The 27021-nt window shown below is 42.5% G+C and overlaps 1 protein-coding gene across 4 annotated transcripts in view; it reads right to left on the reverse strand.

Moving 5' to 3' along the window:
• The window catches only part of CHCHD3 (coiled-coil-helix-coiled-coil-helix domain containing 3), a 250356-nt gene extending 223658 nt beyond the window's left edge, over nucleotides 1–26698 (reverse strand). For 2 of the 4 annotated variants that reach the window (XM_081038018.1, XM_081038016.1), the window contains exons 1-2: nucleotides 26428–26698; nucleotides 15426–15507 (exon numbers count right to left, since the gene is read on the reverse strand). In XM_081038018.1, the coding sequence (XP_080894144.1) occupies nucleotides 15426–15507; nucleotides 26428–26508 (163 nt within the window). In that variant the 5' untranslated portion in view covers nucleotides 26509–26698. The remainder of the gene's footprint in view (nucleotides 1–15425; nucleotides 15508–26427) is intronic. The other 2 variants (XM_081038017.1, XM_081038015.1) reach the window with 1 other exon arrangement.
• Nucleotides 26699–27021: the final 323 nt, after the last annotated feature.

Genomic DNA, 27021 nt, shown 5'->3' on the forward strand with positions numbered 1-27021 from the left:
GAAAACTCCAGAGTGAAGAGGAAAGCAGTCTTGAGAAGGGCCACGTCCATGGCTTTCACAATGACATAGAGGGTAAGAATGTGCGGAAACCCACAGACACGGACAACTCGCAGAAAGTGATTCAGACCCGTGCTTATGATTAAGTTTCAAAAATATCATAACCCATGCACATCACTTCAACTTTCCTTTTCAATCTATGTTCTTCCAATAAATATAAAATGGCCATTCTAATGCATTAAGAGCATTTTAGTATCAGCTTAATTGTCAAGACGATTTCTTAGTGGAACTTAAAATAACGGTGTACCTTATCATGAATGGCTTCTGAGACTCAATAAAACACAGCATTTCAAGTGCAGAAGAAGGCTGTGCTATGTTCTTGAAGAAATCCTTCGGCCACAGATCACAACCCAGCGGAAAGCCTATCATATTACACCTGCCAGCTCTAAACTTCTCCAGTCACTGACAAGGCTCTTGCAGGCCAGGCCACCAGGGCTCTGTAACATTCCCATGGCCACTTCTAGAGGCTGCGTTTCAGAAAGCGATCTCTCTCTCTCCATTATAAGATGCTCCTGGTTCCTAACAGGGCAGGCAAACCATAGGAGGAGACAGCATGACACATGTACCCCTACAAACCAAAACACAGCTGGTAGGTTCAATTTAGATCCCCCAACCTTGACAGTACCCTTTTAGTGACCATTGTCCCCTAATTTTCTACAGTGGTTTTATTTTTTAAACCTAGAAGCTGCCAACAGCATTTTTGTTGTTGTTGTTGGTGAAGTTATAAAACATAAATAATTTTAAAGAGATCTTCAAAAGAGCACATTCTTGCACCTTGATCATTTCTAATTTAAAAATTTTATACATTAGATCTAGGCATACACACGCATACATATATATATGAATGAATATTTAGAGATAAAGGTATATATCAGATTGCTTGGGAACAACTTCAAAAAAGACATGATTTCCATTGACAAATGTCCACAGACATAAAAAAAATTTTTAAGTTCTTAATTACTTTGTAATTACATATAACTATGACTCGACTGGTAAATATACACAGATGCAAACTCAATCCTTTATTCAGAAAACGTTTTGCCCAGGTAATGGTGTTGGTATTCAAAGATGAATCGAAATGGTCTTCTCTATCCATCTGTCAATCTTGGAGCTAAGAGTCCACTGTACCATTTGACAGATAAGAACACTAAGGCCCAGAAAAATAAAGAAACGTATCTGGGGGGAAAATGGCTAGACAGGAAGTTGAGACAGTAGTCAGATCTTCTCATTTTGATCAGCAGTCCAATTTAAATTTAAGTAGTCTCTATTCATTAAACAAGATCCTAGGGATTAGGTTACCCGAGATAATCAGTAGTGATTGCAGAGATGAGAAAACTGCTGGGATTGGCCCGCGGTGATGCAGGACTGACAGGTCCCAGTGCACAAGCTCCCCCCACTGCCCCACAAGGCCTCTCTCTAGCTGCAATAACAGCTTTGGACAGGCTCTGACACAGCACAACATTAGTTCCACATACGTGGGCTACATTCTCCCTCCTACGTCAAATTTAATGGCGAGAAAGAAAAACAAAAAGCCACCGCGACCACACTGAGAACAAATGGATAAATAAGACAACCAAAATTATACGAACTATTGTGAAAGTAGATTATTACCACACCTTCACTTCATTGCCAAGGTGCCAGCCTTGGGTACAACGAGCCAACAGGAGAAAGGCTGCCTCTGACATTAGCTTGTACTACAAGGAACCTTCAGCGACCATTAATTAAACTGTTAAAATGTCCCTACTAACGTATCTGTGGTTGACATGTCATTTTCATAGGTGGTGAACACACACATATACACATTTGCGAGTATACAATATTGGCTTTTGTTGGTTTGTTTCAACCAGAACTATGTAGAGACAGTATCTGAACCCAAATGTTGGAATCCAAAGTGAGGTATTCCAAGCCCTCTTGTAAAGAAACCTTGTACAGAGGAGCCAACCTTGACCACAAGCTATGGGAAGGTGCCAACACCTTAGCGATGGCAAAGCTCATTGTAAATTCATCAATAAAAAGTGAAATGGTATTTGGGTCTCCAAATGAATTCAACAACCCATTATAAGCCTGAAAAATTACTGTAAGAATGTTATTTTCAGCAGCATCCATTCTTTCTTTGGGAAAATGCATTCTGAGTCCCTTTGTCCAATAATGGGGATGGCCCAAGAAAGAGCAGTGACTTTAGCATGTAGCCTCTGTCACACTTGGGCATCACAAATTAGAGGTTCAGAGAAGTCCCAACTGTCTGTTGCCCAGGTCACACACACAGTAAGGAAGGGGAAGAGCTGAAGACCCAGGTTCAGTGACGTCAGAACCTCCACGCTGCTTCCACCAAACCACAGTGCTGGGCATTTATTTAATATGTTTTATAAGTGTCTCAGCAACCTCTTGGGTCATACACAGGAGGGTAGGTGGCCGATTGGGACAACTGGGAAATTCTCCCCCCAAATCCTGAGGCCCCTGGCTCTCTCTGGTCTAGTAAGCCCTCCCATTCATACGTGGAAAGACCTACAGATTCAGCTCCAGGCTGAAGCACTGGGTAACTAACAGTCCCTAGATGCAAGATAAGTGACATTAAATGCAGTGCGTTTGCTATTACAGTCTCCGAAAAAACCCTAGTAACAATCAGACATGTGAAGAACCCCCCGCTGCTGTTACTCAAGTTAAATCAGGGACAAGTAGATCACATCAGCCTCCCCAAAACAGTCCTCTCAAGCATCCCGTGTTTTAAGATAGTTGGCAATCATCTGAAAAATAAAAATGCACACATAATAATGGTAAATGTCCTCAATGATTACATTTGGTGATATAGTGTTAGGAAATAGCTGTTTTACTTAAGTTATTTAATGATGATTTCATTCAAGATTTCTTGTGGATGGAATGTACGATGAATACCTTTTAGCTGTGATCTTTGTTCATTTTTCAAGAGGGCTAAATTGTGCATGAATGAGCACACCAGAAAGTTGTTCCCTGCTGTTTCCTCAACACAGAAACTACTAGTTTCTACAATGTGTGAGAAAAAAGAAAACCACATCAAACAATTTATCTAAGGGCACATGTTTTATTAATATAGAAGGCTTCATAAATACTTTGGTATAAACTAAGCTTGAAAAAGAAAGTACCTGTTAATGAGAAACAGAAGATCAACAGACTAAAAAACAAACTGTATCTACCTGTTATTCAGAAGGTGATAGAACAATAGCACCGTTCCTTCTATTTCTGCGAACGCTGTATTTCGTCTCATTAAGACACAGCAATGAATTATTCCCTGCAGACCAACTTCTTCAAAAACTTGCAAACGAAAAGTATACTTTTCAAATATATCCAGCGGTGTCACTGTACTGATACCAGACAGAGTCACATGTGTGCTGCTTTGACAGAGAATGAGGTCCCTCTGCAGAGGCTCATCGGAAGTGCCCTGGGACACCATCCCCAGAGTCTCTGAAAGGGACACTGAGTTCCCAAAGCTCTACTTCAACTACCTTCTGCGGAGCACCAAATCCACATTTCCAAATAGCACAATTCATATATAATGCAAGGCCCTAAGTGCATATCGTGGGAACAAGAAAAAATAAATATGCATTTAAAGATACTATTCAAAAACCTGACAAGATTTCACAAGTATTTTAACAGCTTGATTGCAATAAAATGTATGTACCATAAAATTCACCCGCATAAAAGTGTACAGGTCAACAGTTTTCAGGAAACTTACCGAGCTGTGCAACCATCAACACTCACTTCCCACCCCTGTCGCCAGCACTCCCACATCCCCTCACCCCAGGCAACCACTAATCCACTTTCTGTCTCTATAGATTGGCTTCTACTGGGCATTTCACAAAAATGGGATCATACACTATGTGGTCGTTTGTGACTTTTATTTTGGAAAGCAAAAGTATTCTGAAGAAGCTGGAGACACTCACGGGTCCTTCCATTCGTTCATTTCATTGTCAAGTGTTTCTTGAGCACCTTGTATGGGTGAAACAGATGCCATGTGCGTCACAGTGGGAAGGGGTTGGGGTGGGGTTGGGAGTGGCTTTCAGGTGTGAATTCTGCCCTCCAGGAGCTTACTGAAGAAGAAAGATGCTAACATAAGATAGCTATAGATAAGTAACTAATCTTCGATGTAGAAAAGTGGTGACTGCCAAGTGAAAAATACAGACAAACTACCATGTGAGTTTAGAGGAAAGCAAGGTAAACAGAATCCAGAAAAGTTCTAATATCGGCAGCTCTGAGGTTTCCAAGCATAAAATCAAGCATAAAAAACACGGGGATGGAGTTATTTCCTACAGAAGCAAATCCACACTCCTTAGCTTTGGTATTCCATCCATAGTTTCTCCTTATACTCTCATCTCCCACTTAGTACCTGCATTCCAAATATATACAATTAGGTGTAATTCCCAGAAATCACTGAGCCCTTTATGAGGCTAAGCCCTGCATTCACCAGTTTTTTACCCACGAATGCCCTCCCTCCTTCTCATCACCCCCCATCTTCAATCCCATCATGTCTGATTGGTAAACGACCGTTCAGCCTTCAATATTCAGCTCAGCTATCACCACCTGTCTCAGAAAGTCAACCCTGACCTCCCCAGGCAGAGCGAGCCCTTAATTCTTTATGCTCCATGTGTATCTCCATTACAGCTCCTACTGCATGGCTCTGTTCGTCTGTGAAACCACAGCACTTAGTACAGTGCCTGGCACACAGCCAGGATGAAATAAGTGTTTGTGGGAATACGGACACAGAAAACCGAGTGAAAGGCAAAGAGGGTGGACAGAAAGGTTAGCAGAACCAACCTGAAGTGTGTGAAAGGTGGCAATGAAATCACAGGCCTGAGCAGTGTGTTCAAGAAAAAGAAAAAGGGGCTTTTATTGATCACCGGCTATGTTTCATGCAGTCTCCTTGGCAACCATGTGAAATTAGTCTCCCCATTTTATCCTGGAGGAAACTGAGATAATGTACACGAGATCACACACAACTATTACGTGACAAAAGCTTTTTCAACACGAAACACACCACTGTATGCACACGCATGTGTACGCACTTTTATGCAAAGGTAATTCGACTGCAGCTTTTCCATTGCCTACGTATCTGAAGAAACGGGTTCATTTCCTCGGGAACCCTGTTTCTGAAAGCAGGTAATCTCAGTACATCACTGCTGGTAAAGCAGAGGTGGTGATGTCGGTTGGCCTTTGCAGCCCCCATCCTGGTTCTGCTTAGCCTGGTATAAGCTACGCCTCCTGAAATACATCAGAATAAGGCTGCTGGCTTGAGTAAGGGGAAGGCTTTCTGTCAGCTCAATGAAAAGAATTTTTCTTGCATGGAGGGAAGATGGTAGTTCTCAATCACATGGCCTTAAAGAGTTTCAGTTCAAAATCCTATAAGTAATAATGAGCAATAAAAATAAGCAATTAAAAAAAAATCATTGTTTTTAAAAGTTTACTTTGTCATTTTTGCAAAAAGATCAACGTGGGTTGTGAAATAATGGCTTATGTCAGTAGAGGCATAATGTTTAATGGGACAGGGGGAAAAAGGAATTAGAAGGAGCAATTTATCACTTAAATGTTTACCAGGCTTGAAAATGATTATTTTTTAATTATGCAGTTCATGTTTTTCTTTAAAAATTTTTATTTAAAAAAGTAAAATATGTCAAAGGTCAAAGAACAGTCATGAAAAGAGGATTATAACTTCTCATAACCTTACAATAAACACCCTAAAACGCTTCTGAGAAAGAATATTAAAACAACCTTTTTAGAAAATTTTATAAAGATGTCAAAAAAGCAGTTTATGGGCTCAGTCTTGTGAGACTCCCAGAGAAGTCAACATGTTATTTGGAAAAATTAAAGAAAAACATTGTGTCCAATGGGTATCTGGATTGTCCCATAAAATTAAACAAAAGCCGCTCAGCCTGCCTCATTTTCCCTCCCAGAGGGAAAAACCAGTTGCTCAGCCTTATCATGTCTGCAAGTAGGCATGTAGTACGCAGAGGTAAAGCCAGCTCTTCTTGCTAAAAGCACAAGTTTTAAGAAGGGAAATAAGCTGAGGGCTGTTGGGAGTATTGTGTTAGAATCCCATTTTGTTAAAATAATTTGTTTAAATAAGTATAAGGACAATATTCAGAATCCATAACCTAGCTGGCTGCATTAAGAAAACAATACGAATGTTTTGGGGGAAACTGTCGTTCTTCAACAGTGCTTTAATATTTTTATTTAAACCAAATCTATCCTAATTGTAGTCATTGATTTTCATAGCAATCTGTGGGTGCACCCTCAAAAATGACATAGAGCAATCAATATTTTATCTTATTTTGCTAAAGCCATGACCGCTATGTCAACAGCAAGACTAATTATATCAGAAGAATTGCGGTACCAATTGCCAACACCAATGTGACAAGTGCATTGTCTTTACTGCAGTACGTGGCACGGAGGGGATGCCCTGGGCAAATGCCCAGGTGAGCTGAGCCATGTTCTTACAGGCTTTTCTGTATCACTGCTAGTTAATGCTTAGCTATGTATGTAGAGTCTGAACACACAGAGGAGCCAGCGCCCCGGTCACCTCGCCCTCCCTACAGTGGCCAGAGGGGACTCAGGCAGTGGGACTTCCCTGAATCCTGAACCAGAAGCCAAACCAAGCCTCAAAGTCCCTGAGTGTCCTTCCAGACACTGAAACCCGAGGCATCAAAGAGCTGGCCCCAGGGGCTTGGGGAAGTGAGTGAGAGCAGAGAGACCACCCTTTCAGGAAGAAAGAAGTGCAACGGTTGAGTCAGAAATCGAGATCCAGCAGAACCGCCCCGTGGGAGAAGAACTGGAGAAGAGCAAGCAGCTGAAGGGTCCCACAGTGTTAAGGGCAGCACAGTCGGGGGTCCTCCCAGGGGAGGCAGCCAGATCTAAGGAGCTGCTTTTCCAAGTCACAGGCCTAGGCCTAGGCCCAGACCCGCTAACCTAACCCAACTCTCCTATCCTCAAATGCCAGGGCAAAGCGACTGATGTTGAATTAACTTTGCCTCCATGGCGAAAGGAAAGGGAGGAGGAGCAAGAACTGAGTGGAGGATCCTAGAGGCAAAAATCCCAAACGGCTCAGCACTCGCCAGAGTTTGGCAAGACTACGCAGATTATTTCTTTTCTAAACGAAATTAATAAAGTAGGAACGGGACCCAAAATCTCCACAGCAATGTTTGCAAATCAGGGCCCCACCTCACAAACTTGCGATTTTTACAAGCTAGTGCTCAAGACGAAGCCTCTTCCAACAGGGCTTCAGTGGGTTTGCTACGGTTAAGACCTGAAACTGGCAAAGCACTGTATGGGCACAGTACACCCCACACCCATGCCCAGTGGCACAAACTGAAGACAACGGTCCCCCTTCCTCCTTGTCTCTAGCTGACACGTGCACTTATACATGCCAGGCTTCAAGACCTGATTTGCTTTAGCTTTTGCATTTCGTCAACATGTACTGAGCGCCAAGCATTGTGAAATAAGTCACTGTGATCGAGGGTCCCGAAATCAGTGACAAACATGCCCTGCCCTCCAAGGCTCATCATCTAGCAGGAAAGACAGACAAATAAATGTGTCATTACAATATAATGACGCATGTGCTACAAGGATCACCACTGTAGACTTAGGGATACAAAAGGAGGGTCTTCAAAAGGTGACTGTCCTCATGAAATGATGGCGACACGGCTCTTGAAGGAAGATAAATCACCTCAATCCGCTGAGACTTTCTTTTATCCCTCTCTGCCTCATCGTCTGACCTCAACAGGTCAATGTGTACCTATAGCAAAGCCAGACCTACCATGGCGTGTCACCTCAGCAAAGAGCGCTCAACACCCAGGCAAGGGAAGGTGCAGAGAGAAGTACCACACCAGGTGGTCCTGAGAGCACAGTGAGGAAATAAAAGCTGCGGTCTCTGAGAAAACGAGCAATTACAGCCCTAGGTAACAAATGATAGGAAAAGTACATACAGGGCCCCCGCGGGAGGGGCCCGTAACCCACACAAGGCGTCAGGAAAAGCTTCCTGGGGTAAGTGATTTCTAGGCAGTGGTGAGAACAATGAAGGAAGAATTAGCCAGATAAAAAAGACAGGAGGGGAGGTGGGGGTAGAGTTGGGTGGACAGTGGGGAACACAGTGTTGGGACAGAAGAGAACAACATAATCAAGACCCAAACAGGACAAGTTCAAGGGCACTCAAGAACTTCAGTGTGACCCAGAGTCCAACATGAGACAGGCAGATCTGGAGATGATGGCGGAGATAGACTGTGGAAGGCCATGCTGGCTCCGTGAGAGAAATTCACATCCCCCCAAGAGGAAGAGGGAACCTCTCAAGTTTTAAACAGACGAATGACATGATGGGTTTCACGCCATGGAAAGGTTATGAGGGCAGCAGTGAGACTAGACTGGGGAATGCAAAACGGAATGCAGGGACCCGAAGATGGAGACCGTGAGAAGAAGGCAGAAGGGAGAAGATGGAGACCTCTCCGGACACGGGGGATGGGAGAAATGATAACACTTGGAACCATAAAAATGAAAATGCAGAGCCTTGCCGTTATGCATCAAATTACAGAGCAAGGCCCGTGGGGGTTCCTCTCTTGACTACAGCGGCACTGGGGGTGGACCAGCAAAATATACAATGAACTCAGAAAAGAGCACGGGGGTATGAAGTGGGGAACAGAGCAGCCACACTCCCTTACTGGACAAAGTAAATAAGTCCCACCAACAAAATCAACACACAGGAGCTTTCAGCAGCCCTCTTCGGCCCCAGCATACAAGCTCGGAGATGTTCTAACCACCTTGTGCCTTAAAGTGAGGAGACAGTTATCATTACTACCCTGTCGGGTAATTTCGTGCGCCTATCATTCGACGCTGGCTAATTAAAACCTGTATTTCAATTACGCACGCAGTCAGGGGAACCAGGCACGCAGCACCAGAGTACTGTTTTAAGCATGCCTAGCAATTCTGTGCAAAAGTCGGAGGGACCTTCCCGTAAAGATCCCTATGGGTTTCCAAGGCTTTCCAAGAGATACTCAAGCAGTATGACAGCTGTCAACAAAGTGTCAAGTAGCCCTGGGGGCAGAACAGGTTTCAAAGGGGGACTAAAAAGCCCTTCTCGTCCCTGGTAGCACAGATTTGGCCGAATACAGAGCACTGTACGAAGAGCTCTGAATAAACCAGGGAGACAGAAAAGGGTAAAGAGGGAAGAAGTGAAATGCTGAGTCAGACCTTACTTTTTTAAAATGTTTGTTTACAAGGGAAAACATCATCAACAACAACAACAACCTACTATTTGGTTGACAGCTGGACGGGTCAGTGGATTGATCCTGAATACGTCCTTCTTGCAGTACAAAAATGTACATTTGAAACTCTCTTGGGCAATCTATTTTAGGAGATCCGGGCCACCCAGACAGATATTGCCCTCAAAATCTATCTAATTCCAAGAAAGGCAAAAGTATTATTCTACAACTGGCATCTCAATTTTAAATCAAAACGAGTGTTTTTAGGTTTTGTAGGTCCTATCCTGTCTAATCCATTAGCGTGGCTTGTATAACCAAGATCTGAGATTATATTTTATAAACTCGGAAGGAAGCATGATTATAAAATGTATACTTCATAGTTATTTTCTCTTTGGGGCTTATATTATTGGTGATAGCCATGATTTACTTGATAGTTACGCCCAATACCAACAGTCGTTCTAGGAGAAAACACAATCTGCTATCCCACAATGCACTTTAGTACCCAAAATCGACTGCAGCAAAAAATGGAGAGTTTCCTTCACATCCCTTCTTTCTCTATTCCCCCGTGATCACTGAAGTTACTTCCTTCCAGTTCCTGGGTACTGGATGACTGCAGGGTATCGTACTTCTCATCTCAGTGTACAACGCACCTAAGAAAATCGCTGCTCCTCTCTAGAAATTTAGGAACCGGCAGGGAAGGCTGACCCACTTGGTTTTCACATCGCTTGGAAGCACTAATGCAAAGTGAATCGTGTTATAGCCGTCACAGTGCAGGAGCCTCTGAAGATTTAATAAGCATCTGAGGCCAGTGATCAATGAGTTCCTTAAGAAATCAAAGGGCAGAAGTTCCCCCAGTCACAGACAACTACTGAAAGGTGTGACTCGCGAACATTTCAGAACCGACTAAGCTTCTCTCTCCATAATTCCTTTCTTCTACAGCTGCCGCTTTTCCTTTTCTGCGTGACTCCCCTTTCACCACCCCCAAATACCATGGAATACAAATTATATTGTCAATGATTTGTTGTTCCATTTTTCAGTTTTCTATGTTCTCTTCTCAATTTCAAAATAAAGTGAGTTTAAATTTGTGCTGGTTTCTCAAAAGTAAATAGAACACAAAGGGTGATGAATCAAGTGGAACAGAGGAAAGTGACCTAGACGAGGGGGGAAAAGGACTGAAGTCAAGGACTGCCACCAACAAGCCATGCAGCCTTAGTCACCGAATCCACCCAGATCATTCCCTGCCTCTGCCACTTCTGCCTCCATCATGCAGCGGCTGTCTTCCCTATCTCCGAATTCTGATTTCCAACTCATCCCAAAAATTCACTTGCATCATTTCACCCTCCCTGCTCAGAAATCATCAGTTGTACCCTACGTTGCCTCAAGCAGCTGAGGGCAACACCTCTCTCTCTCTCTCTCTCTCTCTCTCTCTCTCTCTCTCTCAATCTATCTATCTATCTATAGGGCACATCAAAGACAAATAAAATAAAAACTCATATTGAGCCGTTTGTAGTTTTTTTCATCAAAATGACAATGGTTTTATGTAGGACTATGGTGGAAAACATTCTCAGCATTGAGATTTATATGTTAAATATAAAAACATCAATGAGAAAATCAGCACCACATTTTCAGCCATAAAAATGTTTATATTAATATCTGAGTTTATTTGAAAAAGAAGCAACTCATGCAGATTTCTAAACTTGCATCCTGAAATTAAACAGAGCTGCTCAGTAGCCGCAGGCCCGACAGGGTAACGCTTTAACATCCCCAAAGAACCTTCCCACCCAGGAGACCCCGACATGAACCCTTCGTCTGAATTAATCTGGTCTGTGTACTGACTCTACCAGCAACGTCTTCAACCCCAACACTCCGTCCCATCTCTTATCCTCAAGGTTTGGCTCAAGTCACTTCCCCTGACCATCTTTCTTGCAATTCCTGAGGACCTAGGAATACACGCCTCTTATATATTCTATCTCACGTACATATTCGTTCACCTACTCCAAAACATAGTGAGCCAGTAAGGGGTACTAAACCTGTTCTTATTTCCTACACTATAATGTTAACTACTCTCTGACCAAACAGTTTCTTGAAGTCAAAGATCACCGCTAATGATACTTGTTGACCAACGGAACAAACAGTATGAGTGCCACCATCCATTAAATGAAGCCTGTTCAATGGATTTCTTTTGAAGAACAGACTATACTGACTCGAGAATTTTATTTAAATCGACAGTGTATCCATTTCTTCCTTTTGGGAACTGTCAGGAAAATTATCTGTTCCAGCACACACAAAAGAGTACAGAGCTTAGATAGTGGCACCCACAATGTTTCATATATTAAAAGCTGGAACCTAATACTAAACTCCCTTCAGTCCTTGTAATATGAGTCAAAGGAACGAGCACAGCTTGTTTACTGTGAACTCCTCCTATGGAGTTATGTCTCAATGAACCCTAAAGAGGTGCTTAAAAATAACTAAAAAGGCCTGATTCTGGGGGGGCGGGGGGAATACATAGAACTTACAGCAGAATCCGTTTCCCTAAATTGGCTGTTTCGTTCAGGCTGTGCCATTTCCTGCTCCAATTGGTTTCCTGCAATTTGTTAAGGACCCCAAATACTTAGTGATCTCAGTGATATACTTAACACGAACTGGTACATCTTCCTTATTTTTCACAATGACAAGAAACATACAGAGAAACTTGCACAGTGAGGGTAATAAAAAAAAGTAAGCTCATCTGTCTATTTTTCCATATGCATCATTTTCATCTGGTTGCTAGTGGCTTAAAAAACTAACAACTAGCCTCCTAATATCACCTCCTGCCTGGGTTGTTATATAGATTTGGCGACAGTTTCCTCAGCCTGACCTCACTATACGCTAGGAAAACGAAAGGATCAGGGTGGAAACGAAAAAGCAATATCCAACATTGACTTTTTAAAATCAAAAGGTGCAAGATGTTAGTGAAAAGGTTCAGTTTATAATAACTATATGTGCAAAGGTATCCTCTTACGTCAGCCAAAAAAAAAAAAAAACCCTGCTGTAAAAGCAAACCAATATAGTTGAAATAACACATGACACACAAAGAATTTGAGGCAGCCAGGACATAGTTAATTTCTTTAAAGCACATTCATTTATTAAAGTGGCATTACAATCTGCTGTGTGTCACATCATATATTATTTTGCCTGAACAGCTTTACATGCAAATACTTATTGCAACGAGTCACTGATCTGGTTCAAGGTTTGGCAAATAAAAAACAGTTTCAGTAAAGTCTTTTGAGGAACTCACTTTCTTATAGAATAAATTATATTCTCAAAACTATGTATATGACAAAACTTAGGTCCTATATACAAAAATCCTAGGGTGCTCAGTCCAAATAAGCTGCCCTGTATTCACACATTTGAATGAACAGCCTAGGGTTGATATGAATTAGTCCTGTGAGGAAGAAAGTATCTTAATAAACATTAAAAAGTCAACTCACATTTAATATATAATGCACTTGACACTGAAAAATATAGAAGAGGCTGGTCACACTTCTATCAATGTATTTTTGTAGACTTGAGAAATTATGTCATAACACATCTAAATTATACATCTTAAGAAATCTATTCCTGAGTACTAACAAAACCCCAGACGAGACAAATGCATAACAGAACATAAACTTTGAGGCCTTCTACTTTTGTAAATATATTATGCACAAAGAATAACAAAGAATAAATCTTTGTTAATTTGCACAATCATAGTCTAATTGCATTCTTAACCTGAAGGCAAGATCATTTCCAAACAGCATGGCAAAGCTTTGTTCTTTTCTTGCGTTAGGTTGGAATGGGTAAGGGAAACACTCATTAAAAGAACCTACGCCACTGGCTTGGTTGAGCCTTCGTCTCATCCCGGTGCACACAGAATTTGTACGGCCCGTGAGGGTACACAGGGGTTCCCCAGCTACTCTGAGTCTAAGGGATTAATACCTCACAGGTTAGGAAGCTGCGCTAAAGAACGAGGGGATGATAGTATAGCTCGGGGAAACATTCCCTGATGTTTCCATTTACCCACAATCCTGTGGGAGCAGAGATGTGGAAAAGGCGAGAAACAAGATTTACAAACACACAAAGCCAGCTAGCTCCCTCCACAACCTCAGCAGCACATCATTAAAATCATCTGGTGAAGCTCACACTGCCAAGCACTGATACAGCCTAGATTAGAGCTGGGCAACAGAGTTGTCTGTGATGATGAAAACACCCTACATCTGCACTGTCCAATATGGCAGCCACCAGCCACACGTGACAAAGCACGGAAATGTGGCTGGTGCAACTGAGGAGCTGAACTTTTTAAATTTTATTTCATCTGAATTCATTTTCATTTAAACCTTCAGGCCACATGTGACCAACGGCTACCATGGAAAAAGTGTAGCTCGAGCCTGACCACCCAAACACAAGGTGACATTCAAAGAGTGTTCAGGCTGGTCAGGGACAGAGTTTGACATGGCAGAGTTCGTCAGCTATCTCAAACCTAGAAAAGGAAGGGATGGATGCCTCAGAGTAGCCAGAGCTTCTCACAGCACAATGCCAGTGCCGTGCTCTGCGGGCCATGTCTGAGTATTTGGAGAAAGCCTCCCCACCCACACCCACTCTCTCAAAGTATTAGTTTAAGAAGCCAACCAAAGAAGGGAAACACTTCCTCTCCTTCGACTCACTCCTGAATGCAAGGCAACATGGGGAAAGGCCAGAAGAGCCAACAAGCACTTAGAGATAGAAGATTTTTTCCTGAACTCAAGCAGAATATCACTACAAGACAGCTCTTTTCCTCCAATTGGTTTCTGTCACGTCCTTTCTGCAAACAAAACAAGGTGTCATTCGAACTATAATAAAACACAGTTGTGAACAGTATTTCCTCTGGAGTCAAAAACTTGAATTCAACTTTCTTCTCCACTGCTTTCCAGTCGTGTGTGTGACTGTGGGCAAGATATATAATCACTTGAAGTCTCAGTTTCCTTCGATGTGAAATGGGTTAGTAACAGTACTTTCCTCATAAGGTCGTAAGGATTAAATGAGATAAGACATAGGAAGGATTTAGGAGAGTACCTGGTATATAATAAACACTATTTAAATATTATTTATCACTATGTCGTCATTATTTCATCATCATCACCCTGTCTCCTTAGGATGGTAAACAGAAATCTACCTAGAACAAATCATATTTTAGGTCCAATTCCAATTTTAAACATATCCATATGTCAAAAGATGTTGGAAAAGTAGAAAGGACCAGTCATGGTAACTCAGAGGCTAAGGGAAGGGTTTGAATTATATTCCCTGTACCATGGAGAGCCATCCATGGGATGTGACATGAACTAACGTATTATTTTATAAAGATTTGCGGAGGCCCCTATGTGCATGGCAAAGTATAAGGACACAAGAGTGAAAGTAGGCAGCCAGTTAGGCAGCCTTGCAGAAGACAAGGTAAAGAGATGCTGGTTATCTGTACTGGAGCTGCAGACGGACCCAAAAGCACATATTCAGACATGTTTTAGAGACATGTCTGACAAGACTGGCTAACGACCTAACGGAAGGAATACAGAATAGAGGAAACAAGGATGAATCCCAGGTCTGGGGCTTGAATCCCTCTGCCATTTACCGGGAAAGGTGGAGAGCAGAAGCAACTCTGGAGAAGAACAAGGTTTGTTTAGGCTGTATCAGGCTGAAGCTCTCCAAGTGGAGACTTTCAAGTAGGCAGTCGTCTAAGTTGAGTTTCGGGGAGAGGTCAGGGCTAGAGACATAATTTTGGGAGTCACGGGCATCTACACAATGATTCAGAAGGCACACAATTAGACGATTGCTAAGTGGAAATCAGCAAAGAAGACTAGACTAGGGATGTAAGTGAGGAAAACCACGAGCATGGCCCAGAAGCCAAAGAAAGGATTGGCAGCAAGGATTCAGGAGCTAGATGAGAAAAAAAAAGTCCCAAAGACTGTTTGAAAGCAGATGCATTCCAATTTTAGTACAAAACATTTGAAAAGAAACCCTGATCCGGATATCTAACATTCCCTATGAGAAGCAGAACATCCAAATAACAAAAGACAGATGGGCAGAAGAACCTGACTATCGAGTGAATGTTTTTACCACTTGCAACTTTTCTACTAAAAATCTGAAATTAAAATTCTGTAATACCTGAGGCACCGTAAGCACCAGAATACCGCTGAGACTTCGATGGAGAGGTTTCCTTCATACGATCGATCACATTTTCCGAAAGCTGAAAAAGCAACATCAAAATAAAATCAATTATACAAGAACCAAAAAGGAAAAAGTACAATAGCATCCAAGTAATTTGATTATCCATATCAATATGTCTAACGAACGGCCTAAAGAAATTAGGCTACACGTAAGCTATAAAACTAAATGCAAGTAAGAACAGTTTTAAGATTTCAAGATGCACCCTACAGCACCACTTCTTTATATCTTCTAATGCACTGTTATTGCTCATTATAAATAACTTCATTTTACACTATTTGCTAAATTGTAATCTCTGAGAAAATGTAAACCATCAGAACTCCTGCGACTTTCCTCCCCTAATCCTACAAATTAATTCAAGCACGCAACAGGCCTTAGCTCTTTCCTTCCCTCCAGTCCCAAGGGAAATGGTGTCCCTCCCTCCCTCCCCTTCAAGACAAACCATAAACAATGGGTCTTTCAACAGATTTTATTATGCACCAACTATGTGCCAGGAACGAGGCTGGACTTTAGGTATTCAATAGTCATCAAGTTGCCGAACGTGGAGAAGAAACAGACAATCATCTAAATATAATTTAAATATAATGTGAAGGGTGCCACTCAAATCAGTCAGCCTGTGATGGAAGATCAGGGCATCTAGCTGGGCTTCGGGAGTGGGGCTGCAAAGGATGAACAGGAGTTAGGAAGAGCAGTAGGATAACAGTACTCCAAGAAGGAAAGACAAGAAGGTATAATGAGAAACAGGGCTTGTGACCATTAGCCACCAAGTGGAGATAAATAAGGAACTGGCAATAGGGTGGGGGCTCTGAGGGTAACTCAGGCCTGGAGATGAGAGTCATCAGCAACTCCCCCCATGCACTCCCCCCCCCAGTTCTATCACATCATCCTTTTCGGCACTTACCACTGCCTGATGCTTTGTTTACTGTCTGTCTTTCACACTAGAAAGCAAGCTCCAGAAACGCAGGGATGTGACTGTCCCAGAGCCTCAATAAGCCTGGTTAACTGAATGAACGGATAAATAAAGGAATGAAGTGATATGAATGAACAAAAGAATGGCTAAAGCAGGAAGCTGGAGGGGGGGCTTAGTGAAGGAGAAGGTGGAGAGAGAAGTAAGATTTTAGAGTTTGAATATCTTAGTAAGCCCTTCCAGTTAAGGAGTTTGAACTTGATCCTGGGGGCAAATGGGCACTGTTGAAGGATTTTCAGCAGGGTAATGACACAACCAGACTTACTTTAAGAAAGATCACTCTAGCTCCAGAGTATAGAACAGATTGGAGGGGGGTACAAAAACATAAGCAGGACCCCTGAAGGAGGCTCAAGGAACAATTAAGAAGCCATTAAGCATATGTCCACACAAAGCCATGCACAGAAATGTTCATGGCAGCATTATTCATAAAAGCAAGAGTGGAAACAAACAAATGTCCATCTACTGGTGAATGGCTAAACAAAACAGTACATATCCGTACCATGGAATACAGCAATAAAAGAAATGAAGCTCTGTATATAATACAACATACATAAACCTAAAACACAATTAAAGTGAAGGAAGCCAGACACAAAAGGCCTCATATTGTATAATTTCATTTATATAAACTGCCCAGAAAAGGCAAGTCTGTCTAGACAGAAAGTAGATAAGTGGTTGCCTAAGGCTGGGGTGGGAGTTGGGATTAATGGTAAATGGGCGTGAGTAAACCTATTGGGGTGAAGGAAATGTTCTACAACTGGATTGTGGTGATGGTTGTACAACTCAGTGCATTTCTGAGAAAGTGCTGTATACAGAAAACAGGTGAATTTTGTAATACGTAAATTATACCGCCACAAAGTTGTTTCAAAAGAAACGATTACGGTAATCCAGGGAGCACACACTCAGAAGGTATTTAGGATTCAACATAGCTAACGTTCACTGATTATTACCTGCTTATTACGTGCCAGGCACTACACTAAACTAAGCACTTTACTCATTTAACCCTTAACAATCCTGTAAGATACATACTTTTATTATCATCATTGTAGACGTGAGGAAACAGAAGCACAGACAGATTAAATTACTTGTCCTGGATTTTACGGTTCATCAGGAATGAAGCCAGGATTCAAACCCAGAAAGTCTGAGTCTCAAGGTCACATTCAGGCACCCCCTTTCATGCCAACTAAGTGTCTGACTAGATGTCGGAGGGAAGCAGAACTCCCAGGTGTCCGGGTCAAGTAACTGGGTGACTCCCTCCCGAATCCTCAAGGACCTTCTTGAATCTCCTCTTCCTTCACTCACCACTATCTGGCTTGTAACCCTATGCAGCAGTGAAAGTGTTATGATAAAAGTCACCACAGACCAAACAAACGAACTTTTATGTTTAAATGAATATAAATAAGTATATAGTAACAAAGCACCTAATTTACATGGATTCCCTTTAGCACCTAACATCTTTGCTCACTCTCCTATCCCAGAAACCCTTCCCTTGGCTTTTCTGACCTCCCACAGTCCTGGCCATCCTAGGACTCGGGCCATATCGTATCGCTTTTGCAGACACCCCCACCCCAGCCCACCCTGAAATGCTAGAGGGCCCCACATTCTTCTTTGCCTTATTTCCTTCTCACTCTAGTGCTCTTGTCAGTACTCTCTATTCCTGTGATTTTCAACTGCTGTTGAAAAATTAATGAATTCTAAATTCATTATCTCCAACTCAAGACCTATGTCCCAAACGCCAAGCCTGTACATTGGACTGCCCAGTGGACACCTCCAAGCACCTTGCACCAAACATGTCCAAGACTGAATTCACGTTTGCTAGACTCTCCTTCCTCTTGCCTGATCTCATTAAGGACACCATATCCATCCAGTTCCCTAAATCAAAACGTACGACAGCCCTCGACTCTTCTCTCTCCCTTATTCTCTTCGCCACGACTTATTTCCTCCACCTCTTCTCCCATCGTGTTTTCCCCACCGGAATTCATGGCTCCATCAATAATTCTAAAATGCAAATCTGGTTATGGAACGGACTATCTGCTTCAGATCCTTCAATAGGTACCTTCTCTTGACAGGAACGTCCCAATTCTTTTGCCTGGCATACAAGACTTCCTCATCATCTGGTTACGGCCTCACTCTCCGACCCCAACTTCCATAGCTGTGCCCGTAACACTTTGTACCCCGTTCTCCAGCTATACCTGCTACTTGCCATCTCTTTGTCTACACTGCCTTCTCCCCTGACACCATGGGAGGGAATCACCTTTCAAAATCCAGTTCGAACACCCTAAAGCCTTCTCTCACCAAACCAGTTCCCCATTCCATTCCAATTCTGCCCCATCGTACCTTGCGTAAATCTCCAATATGGTACTCCAGTGGTAGAACAAGCGTTTGCTTTTCCGCCTTTCCACAAAATTGTGAGTTCCTATGTATTAGTGAGCCATTCATTCAAAAAACGTTTACTAGGCCAAGCACTAACTGAGACCCTTCGGGTACATCAGAGAACAAAACAGGCTGTACATCTCAGGATGAAGAGTTACTTACATGGCAAAACCCAAACCAGCATGGAGGTGACGCAGTAAAGGGAGAGACAGCAACTCAGAAGTTGTGACCTTTGGAGGAAACATCCCTGATTCCTTTCTTAGAAGAGAAGTGGAGGTTAGAGAGTGCCCAAGGACATCCTGTTTGAAAATGCCAGGGCACAGTGCGTCTTTTCTAACAACTGACAGCCACTGAGATTGTTGCAGAAACTATCTGCAAAGCTGAGCTACATTTTAGGAAGAACCCTTTGATTCCAGTCCTCTCAATTTACAAGGGAGAAAACGAGATGCCGATATCCAGTTCCCGCTACCATCAGGACAAGTGTGACCCCCAATCTCTGGTCCAGTGCTTCCTCTACTAAACAGTACATTCCTTCAATTCCCACTTGATAAAATATTATCCCTTTCTCTGAAGAAAAGCATATGAGCCTTAAGTTTTAGAATTTTAAACCTATTGTAATTGATATATAATATATATAAAGTTCATTCAATACAAAACGTACATTATATATATATATATCAATATAGTATACTATGCTATATATTTTATATTACATCATATAGTATCATACGCTATGTATTCTATACTATTATATACACTGTTACATATCTAATTTATGTTTAAACCTAATATATATAAATCTAATTTGACAAATATTTTAATTTATATTTCTATATTTCAAGTCAAAGTCAAAAGAAATCTAACTACACTACATATATTTCTTTTACCTAATCAGAAGTGAATGCGTTTGCTAAAAATCAAGTATTAGCTATAAACCCTCACCTATACTGGAGATAGGCCATCCTTACTTCCAAATACCACTCACCAAAATTCATGCCTTGCCATTATCTATTGCTGCTTTCCAAATGAATACAGAAAGTCCTTCCAATCCGCAAAGCAGCCTCACAAGTGTTATCCCTTAAGAGTAAAGCAAAAAGCTGGCCCAGAGTAGAGGAAAAAGCCCTATTTGCCTACTACCGTGTTTCCTCAAAAATAAGACAGGGTCTTATACTAAGTTTTGCTCCAAAGACGCATTAGGGCTTATGTTCAGGGGATATCCTCCTGAAAAGTCATGCTAGGGCTTATTTTCCGGTTAGATCTTATTTTCGGGGAAACACGGTAGCTCTTAACCTTAGAGAACTCAGCTCCATGGTCCTCACTTCCCTTCCCTGAAAACTGAAAATACCACTTAGTTGTGGAGTTATGGGAAGGGGTACAGATGCCTCACAAACTGTAACCTGCTACACAAATATGTGGTAGAGTTATTACTAATTGAGCTCCGGCCATTGGGACTTCAACCGATCCTTCATCTTGCTTCACTGTCATCAGCTCTGCCCGAGTTTGTCCTCAGCTCCTTGCCCACACGGTGCAGCCACTGCCAGGCACGGTGGCCTAAGTCCCGGGATGAGTACACAAAGTGCTCTGGGTCCCTATCGGTGCTCTTCGGGTAGTGAAAGTGCCACGTCCCTTTCGATCTAATCACGAATTGTTTCTTGTCAACTTTGTATCTTTTTGTGGCTTATCTGAGGCCTCGAAACTTGCTACTCCATGTCAAATTCTAACATCAACTCACTTCCCCATGCGGTCTTTGGTTGTATCTCAGCAAATGTATAAGCACGTCCTCCAAAGGAGCACAGTTCGTTGTTTGAGCTGATGAACATACTGTCGGGTTGCCTTCTGAGAGCCAACCTTTTATTGCTGTTGTAGTTCTTGCGGTCATTTGTAAGTGCATTCTCAGCCCTCCCAAAGGAGCGCCCATGGCAGCCTACATGGCGACTGCTTACTGTAAGCACCATCCCCAGGCCACTCACGGCTGTCGCTGCAACATATCAGCAGTGCTGTCCTTTGTACCTCAAGGTAATACCCGCTGAGCTGACCCTCGAGCTGCAGGACGGAGAGCTGTTAGACTAAGTTCAAGCCTGAACACTCACCGGGATCTCCTCTGTAAACTGTGGTTCTCTCTTGTGAAGCAGCTGACAAGGTTTAGAGACGCTGGCCAGGGGTTATATACACAATCTGCAGCTGTAGAAGAACTTGACTCAAAATGATGCAAAAAGGGGGTCAAAAGTACAACATAAGTTTCTGCAAGGGCTGGCTAAGAAACTTCCATATAAGAAGCAACTTCTTTAGGAAACATCTTTCCTTAACCAGAGTGCTTCTCATGAAAAGTTTTTTCCTATCTAAAGAGCTTTAGCTACTATACCTGGTTTCCAGGCATCTCTGGACTCTCCATCAAGGCAATTACTAAGTGTAATTTACAGAAATTATTTGTAACAAAGACTGGTGAAATAATCCCCCACACACATTAATGCTAGAATTATGCCCTGAGGTCCATGGATTCAGGAGTCTCTGGGTAATTCAATTGTGTGCAAAACCGTCTGCTGACTGCATTGTTCTGGGCAGTCCCATAGCTTGGAGATTCACAGCAAGGGAACTAACAGAAGAGGCACTTGGCTCAAATATAAGGGAAAACCGAGAGAAGCGGGCCTGCCAGCAGAGCAGAGTGCAAGCCACTGACTTGGATTATCCACCCTATTCTCTGCCTCTCCTCCAAACGTAAGTCAGCAGGGCTTGCCAATTTTTGGTTTGTACAACTCATCACAGCAGCATGTGCTCCAGAGAAGAGGAAAAGATGTGTGTCATCTCTCGCCCCGCCACTCAGCTCTTCCCACCCTCCTTGGCCGGTCTTATCTAAAGTTAGCACAAACACATCACCCACTAACCCAGAATCCAGCATTTTCTCCGAAACAGAAGACTGGCTGAGATGGCAAAAAATAACGGATTTCTACTTCAAGGAACAGAGTAACAGGAAGAGGAGAACTCTTTTTAAGTTGCCCTTTTCTATAATAAGACATAGAGTTAGAGCCACAGGAGACAGAAACAATTCAGACCCTCACCTCCATCACACTTTTGCCTCTTCTTCTTCCAGATGTGTCTTACCCAATTGATTAAAGGACTCAGACCCATTTGTCACACTTGGTCTTCCTTCCATGTAGCATAGGTCATTATCTATGAGAGTACAGTGGTACCTCAGTTTTCCAACGTTAATCCATGAGTTCTGAAATGTTCAAAAACAGCCGACAGCTAGGCCTCAGGATCTTGCACTCAGCGGAAGCCGCGTGACGTGTTCAACTTCTGAGTAGCGCTTGAAAACCGAAGCGTTTACTTCCGGGTTTACGGCATTCATAAACCAAAATGTTCGTCAACGGAGACGTTGGAAAACCGAGGTACCACTGTATTGGTTTTCTTTTCAACTACCATTTTAAGACATAGGCTCCAAAAACTGTCATTATTATTTGGAAGAAATTATTCCCAAATACTTCCTTATGGGCATGGGGGAAAGGAGACTGCCATATATATATTAACATATATATGCATACACACACACACACACACACATACATACATACATAGTGTAATTTTTGGCTTATTTTGTAGTTTGTCAGTTGCATTTCTTTGCATTTGTTATTCATGAAAAACATGAACTTCTACTGTCTATAAAACCCAGAAAGCTGAACATGGTGCCACAACCAAGGATTCATGGACTCTAAGGTGGAAAGGGGCAATCATCTACCAGTTAACTACATTACCTGGACAGCATTCCTCAACCCTCCCAACGAATGACTGCATTCTATTCATGTATTCTCTCAGGACCCTCAACATCCCACACTAAATAATCCCATCATTTAGGGGCTCTCGACTGCCAGGGCTTCTCAAAGCACTAGCTGTATTCCATGTAAGTATGCATAGTACCTTAACTGGCTCCTGTGAATTTCAGCTTGCAACTTCAAGGACAGTGCAGAGAAGCGCTTATGCCTGGAAAGCATGATAAATATTACTTTGAAAATGATACTCATTGAAGTTGACATTTGCTCTGGAAGAGTTCACTCACAGCTTTGACGTTTCAGATAAACTTGTAAGACTGAGTGGAAGGCATACCTTCCAAGCAGGCACAGCAGGTGCTCAGAAAAATCCTATTAAGCACACATAATATGAATAATGAAAATGCTTGGTCTTTCTATCACAAGAAATTGGAGAAGAGGGCAAAGCAAGAAGGCAGCCTTTCATCCAACCCATAAGTTCAGATTCAAAGTTGGAATTGGGTGTAAATATACAGGTTATGTAATGAAAGTGGGGGAAAGCTATCAATTGCTAAGGATAGAGGAGAAAACACAAGACCTTACAAATACCATGAAAATGACACCGAGTAGGTGAGAATAAAACCTTAAACTTAAAATTGGAAGTAGGTCCTTTAATTGCTAGTTACTGAGGACCAAAGCAAGAAAAATCTGGAAAAACATGATTTAAAAATGCAGCCCAGTTACTGAGTCTTATGTTGCTTACTGTTACTCTTTGCATATTAAGATAAATGAAGATGAAATTGTTGTCCTTATCAGTGGAACACAGAATTAGTTTTCCAGCCGTGAGTTAAGTTTGTTGAATCATTGGTACACGCTCATTTGTTACGAATGATGACATATTAGACAAGGAGTAAAATTTGGAAAGTTTTCTTCAGTCAAGTTGAACTTCCCTACTGCAATTCAACACTGATGTTTGGGCCTCAGCAGCACATTTCAATCAATTGAGCTAAAAACAGAGAGCTCACTTCTGATACTGAGAGTGTTTCTTATCCTTCCCCGTGCCTCCAAGGGAACAAGATGACTGTTCCAAGCTAAGTAAAATATACAGATTAGCTGAAAAACATCTAAAAACACCTAGACAAAAATCACACAGGTAATCAGGTGCAGAACTCAGGACTCCCATTTCCCAGTCCACACCGCTTTAGGTATGACAGTGGGAGCACAAAACGCTTTTATTTTTATCTATTAAGTTAATGTAAGTTTACTTATCCACTCCCTTGAATAGCTCTAATTAACAGCTGCTACTCATATAAATACAAACGCTCTCAAAGCACTAGACACTATGTTAGATGCTGACACACGTGTCAAATTCTTTCAAGTAGTGCTGCATACACAAGTAGACTGCATTATCCAGATATACTGAACAGGGAAACACGACCAAAAGTGCCTTGTCCAGGGTGAGAGCAGAGCTAGGACCAAACCGGGTCTGCCTGGTTCTGAAGCACTTGTTCTTTTCACTACACTACACGGAACTTCCTAAGAATCTTAGATTGGATGTGGAAGGAACCCTAAAATAACAGCTGCCTCTTACTAAAAATCTACAGTGTGGCACGTGTTTTAAATACCTTACCTCCTCTTCTGACCACAATCAAGAGAAGTGATGGTATTCCCCTTTAAGGATAAGGACAGATGATCAGTGACTTGTATGGCCTCAGGCTGGTAAATGCCTAAGCTGAGATTTAAACACGTCTATTTAAGGCTAAGTTGATGCTCTTTTGACCACGGACCTCAGAGAAATCTCAATGACCCCTGAGTACTCAACAATTCAATGGCATGCCATTTTTAAAGGACACTGCAATGAGCTGAGTATGACTACAGGAAACTTACAGTGCCACTAGACTCACAGAATTTCACAACTGGAAAAGATTCGAGATCTGAATGATGTACTCAAGCCCCATCATTTTGTAGATGAGAAAGCCGAAGCTCAGAGAGATTGCAAATCATCCTTGAAAAGGAAGGACTGGAAGCAACAGGGAACAGTGCAAGGGCATTCCAGGTGAAGGGTATATACTAAAAAAAAAGAAAAAAAAGAGCACAGAGGTCAAAATGAGCACGCTGCACGCTGGAACTGAAATATGGTATAGATCACATGTATACCATAAGAGAGAAAAAAATAAAGAATACTTCCATTAAGATGAGTGGCCAAAGGACATAGCTTCTTTTGTAAAAAAAAAAAAAAAAAAAAAAAAAAAAACAACTTTTTTAAGAAAACGTGTTTTAGCAAACCTTTCCATTTTAATATACTACCTGTCCCTATTATCATACCTATCCTATTTAACCTTATCTAATATTTGATATGAATCTCTGTGCAGCGGCTAACTTCTCTTTTAATTTTGTCTGCTGTCAGACTGTGTCTGTCATATTACTAGAATATGACAACATGAATTTATCCACTTTTCTAGCCAATGTCTTCTCACTCAAAATTCGTTTTGGTTTTTCTCACTTTTATTTCTTTTTCACCCTCTGGTTTGGAACCAAGCCTAAACGCAAGATTAAACACGTCTCTACATAAAACTCAAAGAGTTTACAATGATTTTTATTTTACTCCAAAGAGTACCAACTAAAGCACAACCACAACAAAGAATGCACTCTCAGACATTTTATTACAAAATGTGGTACTCCCATTAATATGATATAAAGAAATGCTGCTCAAAGACCAAAAATTGAGTTCAACAGTCTGAGTTTCTATAAAGAAAACTTTAATACATTCTTGTCAAGGTAACAGTTTCAGAGTAAAAAGCTTTTTTAAACACTTTAAATAGTTAAGTTTTATTTCCTAGTAACAAATGCTAAAAATAATGTACACGTACAAATTTACTTAATGCTGGTTGGGTAGTAACAGAGAAAGAAAACTATAAAGTAGTATAAGACTTTTGGAAGTCAAAGTGCGTTCTTTACTAGATTCAGGCATACTTCCAAAAATGTGAGGTTCCAAATTCAGGTGCAGCGAAGAGCGTGTTAATGAAGTTTGGCGCTGGGATACTGACACCCTGGGGAAAATCAAGGTTTCAGTTTATGTGTCACGCACCGGCAGGGGACACTGAAAATTCTTCCACAATGTCTCAGGTGAAACTGACTGCATTACTTCTAGATGTCTGAAAAAAACATGCAATCCTATCTCAAGCCGTATCAGGCTGGCAGACACTAGTCATAAAGCCACTGGGCCGACTCCAACACTTAGGCGCGGCAGGCCACAGAGGAGATGCCTGCGAGAGACACCACGCTGTCCAGTAAACGCGAAGGGCAGAGAAGCCAGAAGTCACCTGAGGCAGGCCAGAAAAATCTAACAGGTGGGGTGGTGGGTGGGTGGGTGCGTGGGTGCGCGTGTTGGGGGAAACAGGTGGTAGGAGTGGAGGAATAGTAACTGACAGAGAGCAGACAAAGTGTTAATTAAAATCCCAACTCACCACACCAGAGGTGGTGAGCGCAGCGCAAAAGCAGGGTCTGGGTCCTGAAGCCAGTCCCATTTCACAGATGGGCACAGTGAGGCAGGGGTTTCCAAGAAAGCTCCCCAACTAGTGAGCGATACAGTCAAGACCAGACTGCGAGCGTTTGCAGAGTCCAATCACCCTGGCGACCCCCACTCGCCCAGCTGCGCTCAGCACTCGGCACACAACCAGGAAATCGCTCAATGAAATGTCCCAAGTCTTGAAATTTCAAGCTTCTTTGCAGAGAACTCGGCTTCGCCTCGGACCATACTTGGGGGTCCGGGTGGGGGTAACCAGGCTGTGTGGATGCCGGGAAGGTCGTAGGTTTGGGGTCCAGAGTGTGAGTGCTGACCCTCCACCCGCCCACTGTCACTCACCCGGATGCCCTTCACCACGGTGATGTTCTCATTCTCATCCGCCTCGAAGGTGACCCGGCGGGTGCTGGCGGTCCCGCCCATGGCTTCTTCTGCCCCCGCAGAGACCTAGCGTGGACCCACGAGCACCTCAGGCCCCACGCGCACACACACGCGCGTGGACGTGCCCAGACTTTTGCCTCGCACAGCGGGTGCAAGGCCACGACCCCAAGAAGCAAGGAGAAGGCGCCGGTCCTGAGCTCCCTCCTCCTCCGGTCACGCTCCACAATAAGATGCCTTCGGTTGGTGGGAGATACAAAGGGCCCGCCTCTACTCCTTAGGGGAGCCCGGATTGGTTGCCCCGGACCCGGATACTATGACAACAGGTGGTATTTGACAAGGTTTCCGGGGGCCCCCAAGGCATAGTGGGAATTGTAGTCTCCATCTGGCGCCAAGGGTGATGGGACATTCTCGTCTTAATCCGAGGGCACAAGAGGAGCATGGCATTCTGGGAGTTGTGGTCCTGACTACCCGAAAGGCTTCTAAGGGGACAACTTTCCAGCAAGTTCATTCATTTAATGAAACATACATTGAAGATAGTATTCTAGAAATTTAGGC

This window comes from Rhinolophus hipposideros, assembly GCF_964194185.1.
Source record: "Rhinolophus hipposideros genome assembly, chromosome: 25".
Classification (NCBI taxonomy): Eukaryota; Metazoa; Chordata; class Mammalia; order Chiroptera; family Rhinolophidae; genus Rhinolophus; species Rhinolophus hipposideros.